The 22,021-nt window shown below is 42.2% G+C and overlaps 3 protein-coding genes across 4 annotated transcripts; all 3 read left to right on the forward strand.

The window, feature by feature from the left end:
• Nucleotides 1-2,931: 2,931 nt before the first annotated feature.
• On the forward strand, nt 2,932-5,540 carry cabp5a (calcium binding protein 5a). Its single transcript, XM_041962863.1, has 7 exons — nt 2,932-3,128; nt 3,532-3,581; nt 3,909-3,939; nt 4,128-4,271; nt 4,430-4,539; nt 4,659-4,806; nt 4,959-5,540. Exons 2-7 carry the CDS (start codon nt 3,534-3,536, stop codon nt 4,985-4,987), a joined length of 510 nt encoding a protein of 169 aa, XP_041818797.1. The 5' UTR covers nt 2,932-3,128; nt 3,532-3,533; the 3' UTR covers nt 4,988-5,540.
• A 3,396-nt stretch (nt 5,541-8,936) lies between these two features.
• Nucleotides 8,937-13,053, forward strand: nif3l1 (NIF3 NGG1 interacting factor 3-like 1 (S. cerevisiae)). Of its 2 annotated transcripts, none has more exons than XM_041963036.1 (7): nt 8,937-9,036; nt 9,768-10,354; nt 10,531-10,687; nt 11,708-11,831; nt 12,128-12,266; nt 12,491-12,574; nt 12,669-13,053. In XM_041963036.1, the coding sequence occupies exons 2-7, from the start codon at nt 9,778-9,780 to the stop codon at nt 12,851-12,853; spliced, it is 1,266 nt and encodes a 421-aa protein (XP_041818970.1). In that variant the 5' UTR covers nt 8,937-9,036; nt 9,768-9,777; the 3' UTR covers nt 12,854-13,053. The 2 variants fall into 2 exon arrangements, with proteins under 2 accessions (XP_041818970.1, XP_041818971.1); XM_041963037.1 differs by having other exon boundaries at nt 8,949-9,024.
• A 3,437-nt stretch (nt 13,054-16,490) lies between these two features.
• tbx6 (T-box transcription factor 6) lies at nt 16,491-20,792 on the forward strand. Its single transcript, XM_041963256.1, is given in 9 exon segments — nt 16,491-16,560; nt 17,274-17,487; nt 17,862-18,129; nt 18,222-18,365; nt 18,590-18,660; nt 18,745-18,803; nt 18,928-19,222; nt 19,591-20,740; nt 20,742-20,792. Coding segments are annotated over 9 exon segments (2,322 nt in total).
• Nucleotides 20,793-22,021: the final 1,229 nt, after the last annotated feature.

The raw sequence follows: 22,021 nt of genomic DNA on the forward strand, positions 1-22,021 counted from the left end.
ATTAAAGTTGAAAATAGGTGAGCTCTATTAACAGCAACGGTAAAACAGCCACAGCATTATTATCATTATGAAATTTGACATTAAACTCATCAGTAGTCTAGTAGACTAGTAGGCTGTCTTTTTCTTTGCTTTTGTTAAGGTTTCAAACCTTTAATGGTTTCTCGGTAGCACATTGCATTTGTCAAATTAGGATATGTTCAGTTGGGGAAATCTAAGTAAAAACAATCAACAGTTGTGAAGGAAATATTTAGATTATTTACTAAGAATAATTTATAAACATGGGATCTATAGTGTAATATTAATATGTATCCTAATGTAGCACATTTCTTGGAAAACTGAGAAACTTTGCACAGACAAGAAAACCAGAAAGAAATTCTTGTTTTTATCCAGAAAATTAAACAGGCCACCTGACAAAACAAGGTACTTTCTTTCACTTTGCTTAATGGTTTGCAACATTTCCCACAAAACATTTCAAAACAGTATGAAAAAAAACAAAAAAACAAAAAACAAAGCAGTCCATGAGATTGAATGTCTACAGATTTATAATTACTGCTGATGGATCCAACTTTTTATTATGTCCTATGTGTCAGGCACCCATCCATTTCAACAGTGACCCATATTTGGGATGATTATTATGTAATCCTCACTGTGATATAAAGATGCTATAGATTTTTGTTAAGTGTTGCATAATGCGTCAGAAAGTAATGACAGATCTGGCTTGTGTTGTAAAATACTAATCTACCAGCACTTTGCAGCTGTTGCTGGTATTAATTGGCCAGTATTTTTCATAATAGAGATGTGTCTGTATGCTAAATAGCATCATCTTGCAAATTGCAAACCAAGAAATAGGGCCTGTGCTATTTATTACCTGCCATAGATGACTGTATATTATTTGGGTTTGTTGGTTTGTTTGCTGGGCTCATTTGGCCCAGCTTTTGCTCCCATAATCCACTCAGTATAACCCCTGTGTTGTGCACTTTTAGCTGACCCCACATACACAAAACACACACAACATTGACCCTCTGCGTATTACCACTCTCGAAATTATCATCCTCCCTCAGGTGTTCAAGTCAAACTGTCACCAGTCATCTGATTGTAATTTGTACAGTTGTCTTCTTCATTCCTAATCATACAACCTATGAACCCATAACCCAGCCCTCCCTTCTCCTCTTCTCAGTTTTCTCCTTTCCTCACCCACATTCCTCCTGCCCTCCAGTCCACAGACATCTTTTCACAGCCGTGGACGCAGCCTTGCATAACCCTTCAGCTGGCCCTCTCCCACAGAGGGAGGGAAAAAAGAAAGATAATAAAATCATTACTAGTTCCCGCTGCATAGCCCAGCGGATTATGCCTCTTATGCGAACAGATTTTAGATGAATTTACATAACAGGGAAGCAGACAGAGGGGAAAAGGTCAGAGCAGAGGACACGCACGCTATCAAGACCCTGTGCTGAAGTGGTTCAGCTCAGCCAGTTAATTCAATATTTGCTTCCTCGCTGCAGGAAGTGAAGATTGTCTCCGTGGCATTAATCCCAGACATTGTCATTAGGGAATTTCATGGAAAAAATAATCCTTTTTTTCATGTAGATGTAACCAATACTCATACAGATTATCACACACTGGGATACTAGCTGTGATTGGCCTGTGGCTCTTTAATACAATCCTTAATCTGTTTTGCCATCATGTCTTTGAAAACAATAGGAGCTGAAACAACAGAGAGACGATCCAAACGAGCCTCCGTTCTCTGAGAGCGTCACTGCCATATGTCTCCAGCAGGGAGATTACAGCCTGTGATTTTGACTGTTCAAACTCCACATTTAACATATTATCTCGTATAATAAAAATTATGCTTTATTTTTTTAAGTTCACTATTTGGAAAAGCAATGACTTTCCCAGTCCGGGTAATTCAGTTGACCTGATAAGAATTGATATGAGTGTCCTGATCCAGAAAAAACATTGGCGGGATGCAACTATTGATAGAAACATTGGCTGCTGCAGAAAACAAGCCCATTATATTTAACTTTGCCTGTCTGTTTGTGCCTCTAAAAAAAGTTACATAAAGATGAATCATCATTAACCCTCTGTGATAACTAACCACCGTATAAACTGTGCTGGGAACTTCACAAACTTCCATTTTTGGAAGGTGGAAATTAAAGTAAAACATTACAAGATGATAGCTTATAACAATAATAGTTTATAGCTTTATTAGATCATTCTGGGGCATCAGATCAACATGAAGATGAGAGAAGAAAAATATCAAGAAGCAGGCGAAAACATGTCACCAACAAAATCAAGCAAAATAAGACAAAACGCAGCTGAGGAAATCAAAACTGACTCTTTAGAAGGCAGATAAAAACCTGGAAAACAGATTCATTTGAAATGTTACAAATAATGAGCAGTGATCTCCAAAATGCTTTTTGTGTGTGTGTGTGTTAAAATAATAAATGCATTAGTCGAAATGAAGCCTGATTAATTGTTCAGCAAGCAAAAAATGTTAAGGTCCGCTGCTTTTCCCTGCCTTCACATCACGGTAACTTGAGTATCTTTTAAATATCTCACTAAAATGAAGAAAACAGAAAGGAATGACTGATGATAATGCTGATTGATAATGAAAATGATATGCTGTGATCAATGTATTTGACCTTTTAGGTGTTGAATCTGCAGTGAAATGGATATTTACTGTAATTAATTCACAGTAAGCAAAAAAACAGTACTGTAAACAAGCAACTCTACCCCGTGAACTGACAGTCTCCTGTTTCTTATGTCAGCCTCACAAGGCAGGATAACTTACAGTATGATGTCAACGCTCCACAGCTCGCACGCGCACCTGCCGCCCGCTGGCTCCTCCCTGCCCGGGATGCAGCCACACCTCCCCTCATACAAACTCTCAGCATCCCGTCGGGATGGCCAGACAGGGTCGCCACACGCCGAGAGGACAGGGCCGTCCCGCGTGAGGAGGGACACACACACACACACACACACTCACACTCACACAAACACACACAGGAAGACTCAGAGACAGACAGGAGGAAGAGGGCTCTGTGCGCTGCGTGGGCCAGCTGCAGGGTCTCGGCTTCAGAGGTCGTGTATGATGCGATCGGCTGATTTGAAGTAATCACCAGAAGAAGGTGAGCGCCCACGTGGTGACACTTCATTCTAATTTTATTATAATTAGTTCAAGACAAAGTGATAAAAATGTTTTGTTTTGGTTTGTCAGATAATTAATCATTTGAAAAGAAAATGTTTTAGACTTGCTTTTATCTAGTTGACTAGTGTTTTTTTTGTAGTAATAGTGGCATCAAAATGTCAATTTTCATCAGATTACTTCTTTCATTTTTGAGAAATGTTTTTGGAAACATGAACACACACACACACACACACACACACACACAGGACAAAGTGCTCAGACGGCTCAATCTGTCTTAATCCAGACCTTTTGGCTCCGGCCAGCTCTGCTTCAAGTGTAGAAAGATGTTAATCAGTTCATGACTTTTCCTGATCCCGCGCCACGCTCTGTTTTTCCTCTTGCAGAGATGAGTTTTGGGGCAGCGTGCATTTTCTTGCGAGGAGGGAAAAACATTGTGAGTATAGCAGTGATGGACTTGTGACTTTTCCTGTTTGTGATGGCTGATGTTTGCAAACTGTTATGGAAGGCTGATTGGATTATGAATTGAAAGGTGACAGGATTAAATGAAGAATCTGTGCCTGTATTTTTATGATTGCATGCTATTGCGTGCCCTTTAATCCACAGCGTAATCTCTTTAATACAGTGCCATTTAATTCTATATGAATATTCTATATTAAACTGTAGAATTGAGCCATATAATACATCCATTTTGCTATTTGTATGGTAGATGTCACCATCCATGGTACACTGGATTTAACCTCCTGTTTTTTCCTTTTTGCAGTCAAGACAACTGGCTGATGACGAGATTGATGGTGAGTTGAACTCGTACCATCTTTGCATATCCTCATCTTTACATCAGTAAATGCTAACTGAGCTCATTTCTTTGACCTTTTTACACTTTGCATTTTAGACACTCGCTCGTCCATCAAACACTGTTGTTTTTTGTTTTTTGCCAAGCAAGACTTAACTGACTTGAGTGTTTTGCTGCACACCTCTGCAGAACTGCGTGATGCATTCAATGAGTTTGATAAAGACAAGGACGGGCTGATCAGCTGCAAGGACCTGGGGAATCTGATGAGGACGATGGGCTACATGCCCACAGAGATGGAGCTGATTGAGCTGAGCCAGAATATCAACATGAACCGTGAGTCCCGACTGAACAAAATATATGAAATAGGAAACACACTTGGTCAAAAACTTTAAAGATGCACAGCTGCAAGAAATGCAAAAGATGCAGCTACCTAACAAAGAGTGATGGATGTCTCTGAATTCCTGCATCTTTTCTTCTGATTTTGCCTCCAGTTGGCGGCAGAGTCGACTTTGAGGACTTCGTAGAGCTGATGACCCCGAAGCTTCTGGCAGAAACGGCCGGGATGATTGGCGTGAAGGAGCTCAAAGACGCCTTTAAAGAGGTGAGAATCAAGCGCTTCCCCCTTAAAGTTGCAGCCTCTTCACACCTTTTTGAAAAAGGGCAGTTGCTTCACTGCCAAACCTTCCTTTTTCATCCGCCTTCTCTCTTTTCTCTGGTTAGTTCGACATGGACGGAGATGGAGAGATCACAACAGAAGAGCTGCGGTCCGCCATGACCAAGCTGATGGGAGAGCACATGAGCCGAAGAGAGATAGACGCCATAGTAAAAGAAGCGGATGACAACGGAGACGGCACAGTAGACTTTGAAGGTGGGAACTGTCTTTCAGCTGTAGTGAGTTCATGAACTGATGCTCCAGTAAATGTGTTGCTTTGCTCATCAGGTTTAAAGCAAATGCAATGACAGTGATTTTATTAATGATGAGCAAACACAGTAAACTAATTCAGCTCTTTCTCTCTGCAGAGTTCGTCAGAATGATGTCCCATCAATGACAGTCGAGGAGGCCGTCAGTCAAGAAAAGCACCTTCACACCTCCGCGTCAATTGACGTCATCTTTCTGGAAAGCTCTTTGACTCATTAACTTGTACCTATTAACAACAAACACGTAATAATGTTCACATTTAAGTGCTGCGAAGGAAAGTCAAGTCGCTCTCAGAGAGAAGTTTACAGCTATGCAACGATTGACAATCATGTTCTGGGACTTTTTTTTTTTAATGAAACAGTTATTGAACAGAGTTTGAAACAAATGGAACTATATTGGTTTGCTGATATTTATTTATTGTATATACAGGAAGTCATTTTGGATTGTTTCGTTGAATTTGATTGATTTTTTTGAAACGTATGTATCACTAACGGAATATATTTATTCTCTAATTATTCTGACAGTATTGTATCATTCTTATCACTTAAGCAATTTCATAATCAAGCATTTGCTAACAGTTAAGCTATGTATGTTGCTATTTTGTGAGCAATGTTGTTGCACTGAATAATTCATTTGTGGATGGAATCCAACACGTTACATGCTGGTACTTCTAAAATAAAATATATGAGTAAACTTTGCATTGGAGTGTTATTTGAATCAATGCAACTTGATTCCTGTCTGCATGAATTTGACTTTTGGTTTCCCTGCATATGTGATGAGAGACTAGACTGCTGTTTAATTTGGCAAATTCCACAGAAAGTAAAGAGACTTAACAATTTATGTGTGATAGAAAATTTGTGACTTTGTGCATTATAGTTAAGTCGAAAAGTTTGTTCGACTCAAACGTGGAACATGTTCTGAGCATGACTGCCATAATTAATCAACTTGCATAATAATACACAGCGCACTGCTTGTGTAATACATCAAGGCAATGATCTCTGTTTCATGTGCCAAAGAGGGGATTTGGAAAGCAGAAACATCAGTGATGCAGCTGTACTGTGGGCAGAAATGTTGAGGATTGAGTAGCTTCTCTGTCCTGGTTTTGGAAGGACATCAGGATAAAGAGATTGTGTGACCGAAAATGGACTGGCTACTGATTTGATAAGAGCAAAACATCATCTTCTGACATCGGGACATCATGCATAACAGATTTCTAGGTATTAAGTGCAAAAAAAAAAAAAAAAAAAAAAAAAAAAAAAGAGGGATAAGATGTTCACGTCCCTGAATTTAGCTTTTTAAAGAGCCATCCTTGAATTAAATTTGGTAATTCTCAGAACAAGAAATCTGGACACTGAGGTAAAACGTGGGGACATCAGCTGTTTATGAAACACCCAGAATTTTAAACTTTTATATAATACGATTATATAAAAATATGTTCTTCTGTCTCCACCACAGCAAAAAAAAAAGTCGTAGACACACAAAATAGGACAATTTTTTTTTTTTTTTTGGATTTCTTTTCAAATTAATAATCTTCACGCAGTGCTGGTCCTGAAAAGTTACTGCATACACACCAACGCAGGTTGAGGACCAACCTGCGTACAGCCATGGGTCGAAAATCTGATTTTAGATCTGTTTTATTTTATAGTGTCAGTACTTTTGAAGCTATCAAATGTGTAATTAATGGAGATTTTATCATTTTAAACATTTGGTATTGAAAAAGTATCAAAGTATTGACACTTTTGACAACTTTATCCAAAGTGAATTACAAGCCACTGCTACTTACTTAGATACACATATAGTGAAATTCTCCATTGTGAGATCAATAAAGTCTAAAGTCTAAGTCTACACAGTTAGTATTTGATCAATAGCAGCTTTACTAGTCAACACAACAATAAAATACCAAATTTGCACCAGAATTTCTGCAGATTTCACTTCCCACACTGATCAAAAGACCTGTGAGCAGAATTTGTCCTGTGGTTCATCTCCAGTGTCCTGTGTCAATCTGACCCAAAGCCAGCACAGCTGAGATTAAACACCCGTATTGAGGGAATTTAGGGTTGGGGACACACTGCACCCTCACAGCTGGAGCACAACAGCCAGACAGATGTTACTGAATGACAAACTGGACAGAACTTCAAACGGACGGACAGACGGGACACGGTGGCTTATAGTACCAATTAACAAAAGTGAAGCTGACCTAATGACTAAATGCACATCTGTCAGTGGCACTCCACAGATTGGATACAAGGGGGGGTAGCTGTGCCAATAAGCTTAATGAAGAAGCGTTTTCTTGTGTTGCAGATAGCTGCTCTTTTCCACGTGTCAGCACTGAGAGTGAGAATGAGACACAAAGTCTTTTAGGAAGGACTTGACATTGCTTTTATAATGAAAATGTGAGTGTGTTGTTGTGTTTGAAGACGGGGTCCCACGTGAAGTGAGGGGTGCTGTGGACCGGGTGGATGATGAGGCCAAAGGAAGAATTGGATGATGTAATGCTCGTCGCCTTTGCCCTGATCCTTCCCTGATCCCTCTAACATCCAGTAGTGACCTTTATTGCGTTAATCTACAATAATCTCTCTCTCCCTCTTCCCTCTTCCACACTCAGTTCTGTAGCAGCCACTCTGCCCAGCAGTTTGTCGTCGTGCACTCAATGAGAGCTGCGGGTTTTAACCCTAACATTGATAACCATCCATCTTGTTTGCGTGATTGTGCGGATTGCAGTTATTTGTTTTAAAAGTCCTGGTAATCTTTCTGAGAAGGGTCAGACGCAAACTGGGTATCTTCTGCTGCACCACCTGCCCTGTGAGAGTTAATACAGCTTATCAAAGTCAGGGTCTTTTCCTGTTCATTTTAATCTGTGAACCTGTTTTATAACATAGCAACAGTATTACATAACAGCAGCAGCTGTACGTGTTTCCTTCTGGTTTAACATGTTTTTCACCAATTGAGCCGAATCCAAATCAGCTTTGTGGGACTCCGGTGTTTTTTAATTGCAATACAACCATCAACATGTTGATCAGTACGAACATATCAGAAGAGTCAAAGAAAGGAGTGACTGTGATGGGACACATCTGTAATGGGGATAAAGAAACTTTAGTGTGTCACTGGCAGCCTGATTACACTAAAAAGCTCAGTAAATTGCTTCAGCTTCATCTGATTAAATTCACCCTTTTCAAGATCTATTTGCAGAATTTCCGTCTTTACTATAAGATGTAGTATTATACTGTTACGTATAGTGGTCAAGTTTTGCTTGAATTGATTCATTTTTGCACTGTCAATCCGGTTTTCTCTAGTCTGAGGATTTAAGTATATAGAGAATTAAACTACTACTAGAATTTGGATTTAGTGTCATTACAGATCACAAAAAATAGGAGCCTGATCCCTCAGAGTTGGGGGTCTAAGGGTTATAGTCTACCTCTATGTTGTTTCAATAACATCTTCTACCATGAGCTCAAACCAAACATCAAAACAAGCTGGAAACTGACTTTTCCCTCACTCATTTATTTGTGAAATTGTACTGGTTTTGCAGATTATTGTCACTCAGAAGGTCCTCCACCAAGGGAGTTTATAAGTTTTCCCAGCCTGCAAAGAATAAAAATCATACTAAATATGTTTCCACTTTTTTATGCGGAAATGGAAACAAATGATAGAACAGATGTTTTCTCAAAATATTGGAAACAAACATTACTAGAGAAATGCGGGTTACTGGTTGCTCTGGTCTCTTTATCGTCCTTGCTTTTCTTTTGGTTCAAAGCTTTTCAGTTCCTTATTATATGTATACTCACATATGTATGAAGTGTCTGTCAAATGTTTGCCAACATTTTAATCACAGACTGCAGACAGATTATGCAGATTAATTGTCCCATTTCTAAATTAATTTTAGCTGAACATAAGGTATCCACCATAAGGTGAAATACTGCCGATATTAGGGTGGAACAGAACTATTTGAATAGTCTTACTGTCAGTGGTAAGCATTAAAACCACGCTGTTTGCCATTTTCACGCAGAAAGTTTTATAATGACGTTCACGCATGACGTTTCAACTGTCCAATCAAAAGCGCTGCATTCAGATACGGAAGCCGGAAATGGACAATTTGCGCGTCCTCTCTGTCGCTGTGGGAGAAATGTGCGCAGCAGCAGAGCCTTAGTGGTCTTCTGAAGTGGAAAGGCAAGATTTGAAGTATGATGAGTTCACTCACGCGCGTATTGATATGTTGGTAGTGTCTCTTTAAATATAGCGGCGTGGATTTGGTCTTTCTGATGTTTGCTAACTAGCTAGCTTCGCTGTTAGCTTCATGCTGGGCAGCAGCCACTGACAGTGATAACTCATAGCTGTGACAGCTGTGCAGCACAGCACTTTCTTCATATAGCACAACAACTTACTAAATGTACTGAATGCGAAGGTTTTAATTATCTATTGATAACTTTACTGACAACAGTAAAGAGTTCAGGTTGTGTACATCTGTTGCTAAATGCTCAAACTGCTGAAGGGATTTTTTTTCTTGGCATGCTGTGAAGTCTAGACTGGGATGACTGGTAGGGTTTTAGGGTGTCAAGTTTAGGACATTAAACAAAACTAAACCAAAGGGCTGCAACTAATGATTGTTTTGATTAATCGATTAGCTGTCAGATAACGGTGAAAAATGTTGATCAGTGTTTGCTGTCTTAAAGAAATAAGGAAATATTCACATTTAAAAATGTTTGTTTGACATTTTGCTTGAACAGCCAATGATCAAAATAGTCTGCAATTACATTTCTGACTAATTGATTAATCAGTTAATTGTTTCAGCACTAGTTGCACTCGTGGGTTGTGTGTATTCAGTAAAATGATGGTTTTTGTTGTATAATGTACTGTAGTACACTTGTACACTGCGTTTAGTGTTAGGGATTCTTTTTCTTGTGTTCTCACAGGTCTCCACTGATGTTGACTGGGTGTAGAAACCTTCCTCGGACATTTTTTTTACCCACCTATAGAAGACTCTGGACCAGGAGGACCTTGACCTCACAGGCGTCCCCCCCTCCATCTCCCCCATCACCAACTCACAGCTTCTTGACAAGCCAACACACTTCAGTCCCCCTCCACTCATCCGTCCACGTCTCTTCCGCCTGCTGCCTCTCTCATTCAGCTCACTGCCCAGGCCTGATGGAGCTAAAAGACGTTCTGCAGGTGATGGAGCAGCTCGCTCCTCTCTCACTGGCTGAGTCGTGGGACAATGTTGGTCTGCTGGTGGAGCCCAGCAAATCTCGGCCTATTAAAACCATCCTGCTAACCAACGACCTTACAGATGCCGTCATGGAGGAAGCAGAGGCCATGAGCTGTGACCTCATTATTTCGTATCACCCCCCGTTGTTTCGGCCAATCAAGCGTCTGGTTCAAAAGGACTGGAAGCAGCGATTGGCCATCAGGGCTGTGGAGGCCAGGATAGCGATCTTCTCCCCTCACACGTCGTGGGATAGTGTTAAAGGAGGAGTGAATGACTGGCTGGTTGGGGGTCTTGGTAAGAGGTCACTCTGAATGGAAAATGTGTCACACACACCTACAGTACTTACATATTTAATGAAGGTGCAGGCTAAAATGTTGTGACATGACACTGATCCACTGGTCAGATATTCTGACCATCTTCTCCCTCTGTATTTTTTTTTTCCATCTCTGGTGTCTGCCTCTGACTCTCAGGCAGCGGTCAGGTGTCTGTGCTGAGTCAGGCCCCCGGTGGCGCCTCCCACAGTCACAAACTGGAATTCACGGCCAAGAGCATGGAGGAACTAAATGCTGTAATGGAGGAACTGAAGGCTTGTGGCAGTGGAACCACTTTACAACATTCAGTCAACAGGTCTTGTACATTTTTGCGTACACCAGGGGTCCAATACTCATGTTTTCAATAGCCTTTATCTGTGTGAACAGACATGAGATGTCCATATTAACTAGAAACGTAACTAGGAATTGCTCTCAGACCTCCACCAAGGAGGCAGTTCACTGAGGAGTTAATTGAGTTACGGTTCAGTTTAGGTTGGCGTGAGTTTCGGTGTCTGTGAGGTTGGTGCATTTTATGAGTAGGCCTTCTGTGACTTTACCCATCACAGGGGTCAGTGTCATAATAATCATATCAAGTCCATAATCCTAGTAGTCCTAATAACCTATGATTGGGAGTCAGTCCTGTCTGTCTGTGCACAATGCCAGAGGAGAGGGAGAGACGCTGCTGTCAGAAGAGCTGCTGCTGTCTGTGTGCTGTTAGTGTCCTTTTTTCACACATTATCAGTCAGAACTTTGTTTGTCACTGTGTGAGAAAATAGATGAGCAGCGTGGTCAATGTGTGAGAGTTTGCAGCTCTGCATTTTCCGCCTCGCATTTTATAAATTCATTAATATTCCGCGGGCAGGATGGGAAGCCACCAGATGACAATCACTGGTAGGCCAACACGTTTTGTCAAGGATGTGTGAATGAATTTGCAATTATCTTAGTGCTAGTATCTGTGCATGTGTTGCTCTGTTAACTACAAGTGTTCCTAAATATGCAGCAAGTTTTACATTGATTTCCTTTCATTCAAGGACCTTTTACTGTAATTGTCTAAATGTCAGTGCAGCATGAAATCAACCTGCACACACCTGAAAATTAATCCAACATAATTATGTTTTAGTCCACGTTTATTTTAAAGTTGTGAAAACTGCATTTGTGCAAGATTTGAGTGTCCGTTTTAATGAAGAAACAGCTACTGTGTTCACAACATTAAGTATTGTGGAACATGGTCAATGGTAATATATGGTGTACAGTATATGCAGGCAAAAGTTTTAATCTCTAGTTACCACTTTTGTTTGTGCACTGGTGAATAATAGTTGATTTGCAATCATAACAGACCGGACAGCAGTGGGATCCATGCCAGTGTGACCTGCAGTGACTCAGCGCTGACCCCCAGTGTCCAGACGCTGTTACGACACAATGCTCCCAGCCTGTCCCTCAGCATCCTAAAGTTAGAAAAGGTACAGCACGGACACGGTCACTGTTATAGACTATGAACCAAAAAACATAAAGAGTTCAATAAATGCCACATTGTTTAGATTAACGTCCATGTTTTTTTTAAAAACAAACTGGTGACCAATTATGGTATTTCAGCAACACAAGAAGGATCTAAATAAACTGATTCTTTAAGATGGAAACAAAGCTCTATATTGATCCCTTTTAAAAGCTGCAGTTTGTGGATAGTAAAAGTATGATCTGCTGCTGATATCCTGTTTTGTTTTGTTTTCACTAACTGTCCACCTTTAACTCCCTGCAGCCCCCTCTCCCGGGCCACGGCCAAGGGCGACTTAGTGTTTTGGACCATCCAATAACCGTAGCAACAGCCATCCAGAAAATGAAGTCACACTTGGGATTGGGTCACCTCCGTTTGGCTCTGGGATTGGGACAGACGCTTGGTAATGACACCTGATACAAAAAGCTGTACAAACCTTAAATGTGCCATAGAAGTGATGAATAAACTGTCATTAAGAATCTCAACGAAACAGCTGCGGCGCCACTAAAATGAAGCTGAAAGGCAGAAGTAGAGAACTTCATATCATTTATTGTTATCAAACTATGATGAAATTCTCCTGAGATGTAAATGTGTGTGTTAATAAGTCAGTATTTTGCTATTTTCCAGAGTCTTCTGTGTGTACTGTGGCTGTGTGTGCTGGATCTGGGGCCTCAGTACTGAATGGAGTCAGGGCAGACCTCTACATCACAGGTGGACATTTTAAGTCAAAGCATCTATTCCTGATCTGTAGTGTCAGTTTACTTGCTTTATGCCAGTAGATGTAATCATTATATCCATTGTTCAGGTGAGATGTCCCATCATGAGGTGCTGGACGCTGTGGCGAAGGGGACCAGCGTCATCCTCAGTGACCATAGCAACAGCGAGCGGGGTTTCCTGGCTGTGTTTAGGGAGAGGCTGGCTGTGCGTCTTCCGGACAGTGTGACAGTGGTGGTGTCCAAGGCTGACAGAGACCCTCTGGAGGTGGTCTGACCGACCCAAGCCACAGGATGCACTAGTTAGTCTGTTGGATGAATTTTCACTGTTTTGACTGGTTGAAAATGACAACATCACAAAACACTGTTTGCTGTAACTGATCGTGAATGATGTAATGATAAAAAGTCCCTCTTTGGTTCATGTTGGAATATTTATTATGTATTTCTGGCAGGGTCTTAATAAAAATGGGTACTGGTTGATCAAAAAACTGGACTGTGGACATGTTGGATAAGACAAAATATCCTGCAATGCACAATGAGAGAGATAAAAGCATGTAATCTGGAATCCAACGAATGCATGCGTCTTTTGTATGCAGAGGATTTATTTACGGATGACACGTTTTTTAATCCTAATAACCAGTGACATCAAGTGCTCCCTTTGCCGGTGCGGACAGAGATTTTCAGCATCCACTAATAAATTTTTCCTGAAAGGAAGAGTGTTTGCATCGTGCACACAGTTGCAAAAACAAAGTGGTAATCCTCACCAGATTAAAATGCTATTGTCCCATCATAAACATGCTCCTGTTATGCAGGAAGTGTTCAAACAGCAGAAACGTCTGCACCAATCTGAGCCAACAATGAAAAGTTCAAGACAAATACTTACATACTGACGAAGCGTTTTTCAATACCTGACCTTTAGACCTCAGTGAGAAAACAACGCTGAAAATCAAAGCACTTAGCACATACATGTCAAAGAGCAGGCCTATGCTAATGCTTAATGCACTGTAAGCAGCACACAGCACCTGCCCCCGCTCCAGTAATAGTCAAAAACAAAACAAAACGAAAGCAGTAACGCTCCTCATCATCGGCTGTTACAGAGTGTGGTGGCTGCAGCGCCTGCGACACACCTGTCGGTTCGTAAAAACATTAAGAAACATCACACACACCTCGCCGCCCCCATCAAGGTAATGACCTTCTTCTCGGTGTGGTGTTCACACCTCCACTTCCTCTCAGTCGCCGCTTGCTTTTATCCCCCCTGACACACACACGTAGACATACACGCACAAATGGAGAAGGTAAACAACAACTAGAACAACATTTAGACTTCGCTCCTGTAAAGTGACTCCAGCTGTTACTCTTTTTACTGGCAGAAATGTCTGTGAGCAGGTAGATTTGGGCCCTCTTCTTCTTCTTCTTCGGTTCTCTTCTTCCTTTTGATCCTCACTTGAAATAGCCAGACAGATAAAGCCCTGCACAGTCCATCCTATTCATTGAAGCTCTCCTCATGATGTAACAGTAATCCTCTGCTGAAGAGCCTCCGTGGTCTGTTGACGAGTCCTCCAAAAAGCATCAGATTACCGTCCACTTCTTGCATATTAAAGTCTCTCATGACTATTTGTTGTGACCATTGTCACTTCAAGGAATTCAGGTTTATGCAACAAAAGCAGCTTTTGAATTTTGTGCATTGAAGCCATCTCACACCTGATGGTAAATGGTTTGCATGTGTAAGATTCTCATATATATTTTCTCATATTCTCATATTTTTAGTCATATTTTGCACGGATTGGACACTTATTTCCTCAGATGTAGTGCTGGAATGTCACTAAGTACATTTTTTAAATTAATGCACTCATACAACTTCAAGTTGTATCCATATAAGCTACTTTACTCTTCTGCTGTTCCACATATCAGTGGGAAATAATCTGCTTTTTACCATTTTACAGTTTTTGCAAAAAATTGTATAAATTGTGATATATTGCTGTAGGTTAAACTACCAAAGAAGTATATTAAAATTATTAAAATGAGCTCCCTCTGGATCAAACATTAAAAATCCTTCTGAAATGTTAATGCACCAGTAATAATCCACATCAATGGAACACCAAGAAGAGAGGCTCTGCTGCATAATGAGTACTTTTAGTTGAGGTACATATTGCTAATAATACTTAAATGCTTTTGCTAATTTAGCATTTTGATGCAGCTGCTTGCAAAGGTATGTGGTACATTTACTGAGGTATCTCAATATCCACCACCATACTGACTAACTGACTGTCTGGTAGTACCAGCAGAGGTTTGTGTGTGTGGTCTACATTGTGTGTTTTATTATGGTTTAACCAGAAATCCCATCTGCTCACCAAACTTCACTCAGCGCAGCAGAATTTGCATTGAATCGTTCATTCAACAGTGTTAAATTGTGTTAAATGTTCCCCATTGCTTGCCCCGAATCAGCTGTAATACAGAGCTCATATCTGAATTCAAACTTCTCATATAAACTTGTAGACACTCACGTTTGCATTGTGGCCAAACTGCAGCCGTCGGCCAAACTGTCTTCCTCTTCCACCTTCATTGAAGGCCCGACTCCCTGCTGAGAAAGCCTAATAAGCAGAGTGCTGAGAGGAAGAAACATGTCATCAAGTCATCAAGCAGCCACAGGGGACCTGCCAGTAAACTACTGGCTCTCTATGTGTAAGAGCCATTAGAAATTTGAGTAGCATTTCCCAGAATTAAAACAAAATTAATCACAGAAAATCTGGGAAGTAACATTATAAACGGCAGTACACACACTGTACCTCTGACTTAATTCTCTACTAGTCAAACACTAGATTTTGTGTATTGAACTTTTTGGAGGGCTTTTGATTTTTAGCCCTGTATGTACTTTGGTTTAATCCTTTTGTGTGTGAACAATTGATGATATTGTATGTAGTTATGGTGACTAAAAGGTGTCTTTAATTGGAACTACACTTTTGACTTTTTTCAAACAGATTCATTGATGACAACCTGTAATGTTGTACAACAAAGACGTTCCTCCACAGTGTGTGTGGTAGGAGTGAACTTCCTTCCCAGCTGGAAGCATTGCACTCTGAACTCTGGACTGAAAAGGCCTGTCTTTGTGTTCTGTGTTTATGTTTGTTTTAAAATTATTGCAACTTACTTAAAACATCCCTGTATGTCCTTCTCCGTGGTATTCAGACAAACTGGGCTCCCAAACTAGCCTACTGTATCTTCTGTGCATCTCTGGTCTATAAACCCATCTGTAAATTCTAATTTAACTAAACTCAGTTGCTACAAATACATCTCATTTTTTCTATGTTTTCTATGTTTTGTACATAAGATGTTTATCTGCAAAGGATACCACAGCTGTAAAATAACTGTAAAAAGCACAATATTTGCCTCTGAATTGTAGGGAAACAGAATTAAAAAGCACCATAAAATGAAGCATGAAATAACTAAAAACAGTACATGAGTGGAGGTACTTCTTTGACCCCTACTGGCATGAAATAACACAAATCTTTTCCCAGCAGACATTAAAGCACACCCTACATGCTTTGAATCACCTCTCGATGCGTGTGTTTTGTGTTTGTCGAGCAGGAACAGAAGGGAAGATGAGGGCAGAGTGTGGCGAGGCAGGGAGGCAAAAAGAAGGGGCCATTTGGCCTCATGTGTGAAGCTCCACACACCTATTTAACAGGGCAAATCGCTGCTGTGGGCATTTGCGGCAGTGGACAGCAGGGTGAGAGGAGTTGACATACAGGCAACAGAGAGGAGAACATTCTGAATTGGAGGCCTCCGGTGCAACAGAGGACTGATTTCAACCTGTGCGAGGAAACAGAGGAGGCGACAGAAGGAGCTGAGAAGTGAAATGTTGCTTTGCTGCATGTGAAGAGGACGAGTGAAGAGGACAAACACATCCAAGGAACATGCTGAGTGTGGAGATGTACCCCAGTTTGACTCTGGGACCGCAGAGGATCGGAGACTGCTTCTACAGAGGTGAGAGGAAGTGTGTGGCATGTGTTGGACACAGAGACTGGACATACATGAGGAAATGTGACCAAATGCTTTGAAACTGTTTACTTTAAACATTTATTTTATTATAATCTTTTAATGGTGCACCTTTGAAAAAAGAGCCCAAATAGTACAGCTTTTACTATCCACAAGTCATTTTTATTTATAAGCAGGATTTAGTGTATTAGAGTGACTACAGGCCACGCAGCTTTTAATATCACCTGTGTTTATTGTACTGCAGTGTCCTCAAGGCTCTTCCACACATACGTATTTCTGAAATACATCAAATCTCACTTGTTTCTCGTGTGTGATCATTGATTGTCGAGGTTAATTTTTTATCCATGTTTGAACTTTGTTCAGTTGTTGATAACTATGAATTTAGTTTTGGTGGATTTGGCTGTTTCCATGTCCTCGTCACCTGATTCTGGAGTCCACTGGCAGGACGACTTCATACCTTTAAAACTGACATTAATTTAGCTTTAATGAGACATCCATTACATTAAAAGTTTTAAACTGGAGAGAAACTGGATTAAGAGTTTTATTTTTTTGGTTTGTTGGCAGCCAAATTTTTTAAAGTGATTTAAAGCATTGAGGGTCCATCCATTTGTACAACTTGCAGATACACAACTAATGTTTTAGTGTATGCCAGTATTTCCTTTATTCCAACCATTTAAACCTGGGTTTTCATGCTCCCACAGACCGGCAGGCTCCAGCCCACATGCCGCTGTACCCCCCCACCTGCGACGCGGCCGCCAAAGCCCTGCCCCCGAGGCTGCTGGCCCCTCCCCCCGTCCCTAACGAGCCTGCCGCCAAGACCCCAAAAGATGAGGTGAAGATGGAGCTGGAGAATGCGTCTTTGTGGAAACAGTTCAGCTCGGTGGGCACAGAGATGATCATCACAAAGAAGGGCAGGTGAGAGGATGTAGTGCCCTGACCTTTGACCCCACACTCTGCCTTTGTCTTAACTTTACTCCTCCTGTACTTACCATTCAGTTAATGTCCTCTCCACAACTTCTCTAACCCCACCTCCTCATCCCACCTGTTTCTCACATCTTGCACTTCCTCTACTGTCCACTATCCTCTCCCAGTCCCTCTCTCTCAACATTATCTGCTGCTGTGTAGTTTAAAAGGCAGAGCATGGTACTAAATCCCACTAACAATGTAAGTAGTGGATAAAATGCACCCTGAAAGAGCACATGAATTAATACATGGGATGAACAAACTGCCTTTAGGAGAACCTACTGAAAAGTGAGCTAATTTTGTCTGCCGTCCCTCCCTCCTGCTAGACGGATGTTCCCCGGGCTGAGGTTAAAGCTCTCAGGCCTGAACCCATCTCTCCGCTACATCGTCCTCCTGGACATCATCCCTGCCGACAGCTCCCGCTATCGTTTCCAAGGCGGCGGCTGGCAGGCCGTTGGCGGGGCGGAAGCCAGGCTACCAGACCGGGTTTTCATCCACCCAGACTCACCCGCCACGGGTGCCCACTGGCAGAGCCGCACCATCTCCTTTCACTACGCCAAGCTCACCAACAACACGCTAGACACACAGGGACATGTAAGCACTGCAGGCCAACCGACTAAGCGCAGATGCAGTACAGCCACTGGTGGATCTGATCTTTTATACACTGCCTGTTCCTTTATTTCCAGATCATCCTGCACTCGCTGCACCGCTACCAGCCCAGAGTTCACGTAATTGAAGCCAGAGACGTGCTGAGGTGGGGCGGAGGGCAGCACTCCTTTGTTTTCCCCGAGACCCAGTTTATCACAGTCACCGCCTACCAAAACAACAAGGTACCATAACACTGCACATCTATATGAAGAAAGAGGCAAATGATTCTGTACGGAATGACTTGCAATGAGTGCGGTTCAATACCTCAAGCAGCAGCCGTCACATTTCTCTGCATATTATATTTAAGAGATTCAGTGCAACATTAAGGAACCGAGAGCCAAGAGCAGGAGTACAGAGAAGGCAAGATATAAACTGTAAAACTGATTTTTGTTGTTGTTGTTGTCAGATCACAGAGCTGAAGATCAACTCCAACCCCTTCGCTAAAGGCTTCCGAGAGGATGGCATGAACAGTAAAAAGTAATTCCCAACAGATGCCCTGCACAGAAACACAACATTGCATATGAATTGTTGAGGATCTAAACACATTTTTTACCTCTGCAGACAAAGAGATGCAAGACAGAAGCGCAAAATTTCGGCCTTGACAGAAACCTTGGACATTGGTAAGTGGGATAATTACGCTTAGGTCACTTTAAATCATTCAACTGGACATTATTTCTATCAAACTGTTACTTCCTGCATTGCCTTATTCTAAAACACCTCCACTTCTCCATCTGTCTCTCTCAGTGAGCTGTGATCCATGTGACTCAGCTGATCTTCTGCCCCAGCCCACCACCACCACCACCACCAGCAGCACAGACCTGCAGGCTCTCGCCCTAGCCTCTCTGCCGCCACTGCCTGACCCCTCCTGTGGGTTCAGACCAGAGGAGGCCTCCTATCAGGACACGCTGGTCCAGCAGCAGCCACTAGACCTCGGCCAGGCTTTCATGGCGTCCCAGATGTCTGATACTATCAGCATCTCCATGGCCAATGGGATGCAGGACACACCAGGAAGCAGGGTGGCAAATAATATGATTGAAAGGTAGGCGTGCAGAAAGAGAGAAAATTTACCCTTGTGTGTGTGTGTGTGTGTGTGTGTGTGTGTGAGAGAGAGATCCTAAATTGCAAATAACACAATTGAGACATAACGTGATCATTTAAGGTGTTTGGTGTATTTTATTCCCTTTAGACAGAGCCAGGCTAGCTGTTTCTAGTCTTAATGCTAAGCTAAGATAAACGTTTCTTGCCTAATGCATATTTAGCATACAGATCTGAGAGTGGCTCAGTCCTTTATCTAAGCAAGTAAAATAAACTATTCTTTTCAAATTATTATAATCAAAAGTGGTCCTAAATATAGCTGAAATGTGTTATACTAAGTCTGTATCTGCTATTTCTTTGTTTCCTCCCCAGGTCAGAAACTACATCTTACACCTCCACCTTTCCTACTGCTCAGCCCAACTCCTCCGCTTTCCCCTTGGCTCCTCTTCCTCAGTCGTCCGCCCCCTTCTCCTCCCTCCCCGACTCTTCAGACACATCCGATCCTCAGCCCTCCATCCCTCCTATCGACTATCCCTCTATCCTGTCTTCCTCCCCCACGCTCTCCTCCTCCTCCACCACCACCACTCCCTCGCTGCAGCAGACCTCCTTCACCTTCCCCACTCCGCCTCCGTCCAACTCATCTTCGCCACAGCCGCTCCTACCCTCCTCCTCCCCCTCTGCCTATGACACCATCCCAGAGACAATCAGCCCGCATACACCGACAGACACCTCATTTCCTGCACCGCCCTCCACATGTCAAACAGGTCTTCAGGGCCAAATGTCAGCTCAGTCTCTGCTCGACCAACCTGGTGAACCCCTCCAGGGTCAACTGATTACCAGCGGAAATCAAAGTTCAACAGCATTTATCTATCCAAATGTCCTTCCTACTAATCCTGCTCCAGTTACCACTCAGCCCCTCCACAACCAAAACCAACCACCAGCTCCCAGTCTGCAATGCTCCCTTCCGGCTTCTGGTGGCCCCTCATCTTTTGCCTTCCCCTCTGTCCCCCCACACATGCAAAATCTACCTTTTCCAAACATGTCTCCCAGCTCTGCCCACCCTGCCCTGCATCTCCCCAATCTGAGCCACCAAGCCCAAGCTCCCTCCCTGGCTGCTGCCTTCCCTCCCTCTACTTTCCCTCATCCGTCATCCACCCTTCCTCACCCTCCTTTCCAGCCCTCCTCTTGCTTGGCTGTCTCCTCTTCTTTCCAGCAGACCGCCAACTCATTGCCACAAACAGCCCATCCTCAAAACCTGCCCAATCCCTCCACTTGCTCCTCCACCTCCTCGTTCCCTCCGGTTGAAATAGGTGCCCTCCCTCAGTTCAAGCCTGCTGCCCCCTACCGCCCAGAGATGGTACTGCACCACCCTTCTCTTCTCCCTCAGCTGGATCCATCACTTCCATCCAGTCTTCCCTCCTCCACCCCTCCCCCCACACTCTACCCAGCCTTCCCGTCCTACCCTCTCCGGCTTTGCCAGGACCCTCACTCATCCCTCTCCATCCCATTCAGGCATCTGTACAGACAACACCAGCATGGACATGCCCACCCCCAGGGGTCCTACCTGGATATGAGCACAAGAGCTATGTTTTAAAATCAAAATGTTTTGGCTTGGTAGCGCTTTTAGGGGTTTAATCAACATGTAGCATTAGTTCAAGTAGTCCAATGTACAGTGTGTGTGTGTGTGTGTGTGTTTGTGTATGTTTTCCTAAGAATTTAACTGATAAACAGATTCATGAAATTGAACTTAATTTGTAAATAGGTGTTGAACATTTTCTTTTCAAATATCCATTCCAGTGTGAAAAATGAATAAAAAAAGCCCAATTTTCCATGAATTTGTCATTCAACTCTTTTCAGCTGAAACCCTGAACATGCTAGCAGTAGCTGTGCAAAATAAAAATTGAGTTCTCTGTTTTTGCTAACTTCTAGCGCATCTGTTGAACAAATCACTGCTAAAGTCTTCTGTTAAAAGAACAGCTTGTGTTTACACTTTGGTTTTCCGAACGCATTAAAAAAAAAATTAGTTTAGTTAATTAGTGTAACGTGTTACTCATGAGCTTTAGAGATGCTGTAGCCAGGCTAGCTGTGCCCCCTTTATGCTAACCTAAGCTAACTGGCTGCTAGCCCTAGCTTGTATTTGAAAAGTTGGGGATGAGAGTCTATCAAACTTCTCATTTAACTGTCGGCAGGAAAGTGAATATGTGTAAAATGTCGAACTTTTCCTTTGAAGCGCAGAGTAACATCTAGACTATAAAATGTCAACATACGTCAGAGACTTGTGTCGCCTCTCTTTTGCTTAATGGGAGAAAATACTTTGACTCATTATAAAGTCAGTTAGCCCTTTAACCTGCGAGAAGAGTGTGTTTCTTCACCAAACTGCTTCAGATGCACAGTAGTTTTTAACCTGGACCTGGACTGGACCTCCTATCGTTTCTGCATGAATATCCTAAGAGCTCCCGACCCTTTGGTGTTGAGGATGACAGCATAAATCATGCGGTGAACGGCGACTGGTGTTTTCATGCCTGGCTGGTCAGCAGTGCCAGCACAGCAAAGACTTGAGCGGCCCGAGTGTGAACTTACATGACTTTCAGCCTGTCAGAAATACATACAGCAGTTAATCATTCCCTCTGCTTGCTGCTTGGCTTGGCCTATTTACATGTTCACTTCTCTCCCTGGGTCACTTAAGGACTTTAAAGAGTAGCTTTATGTATTGGTTTATTTAACAGGGAGAGTGCAAATCAATTGCTGTAAAAGCACCAGTGAAAAAAGGCAACATTACTGTAGCTATAATTATAAATGCATG

This window comes from Chelmon rostratus, chromosome 21 (assembly GCF_017976325.1).
Source record: "Chelmon rostratus isolate fCheRos1 chromosome 21, fCheRos1.pri, whole genome shotgun sequence".
Classification (NCBI taxonomy): Eukaryota; Metazoa; Chordata; class Actinopteri; order Chaetodontiformes; family Chaetodontidae; genus Chelmon; species Chelmon rostratus.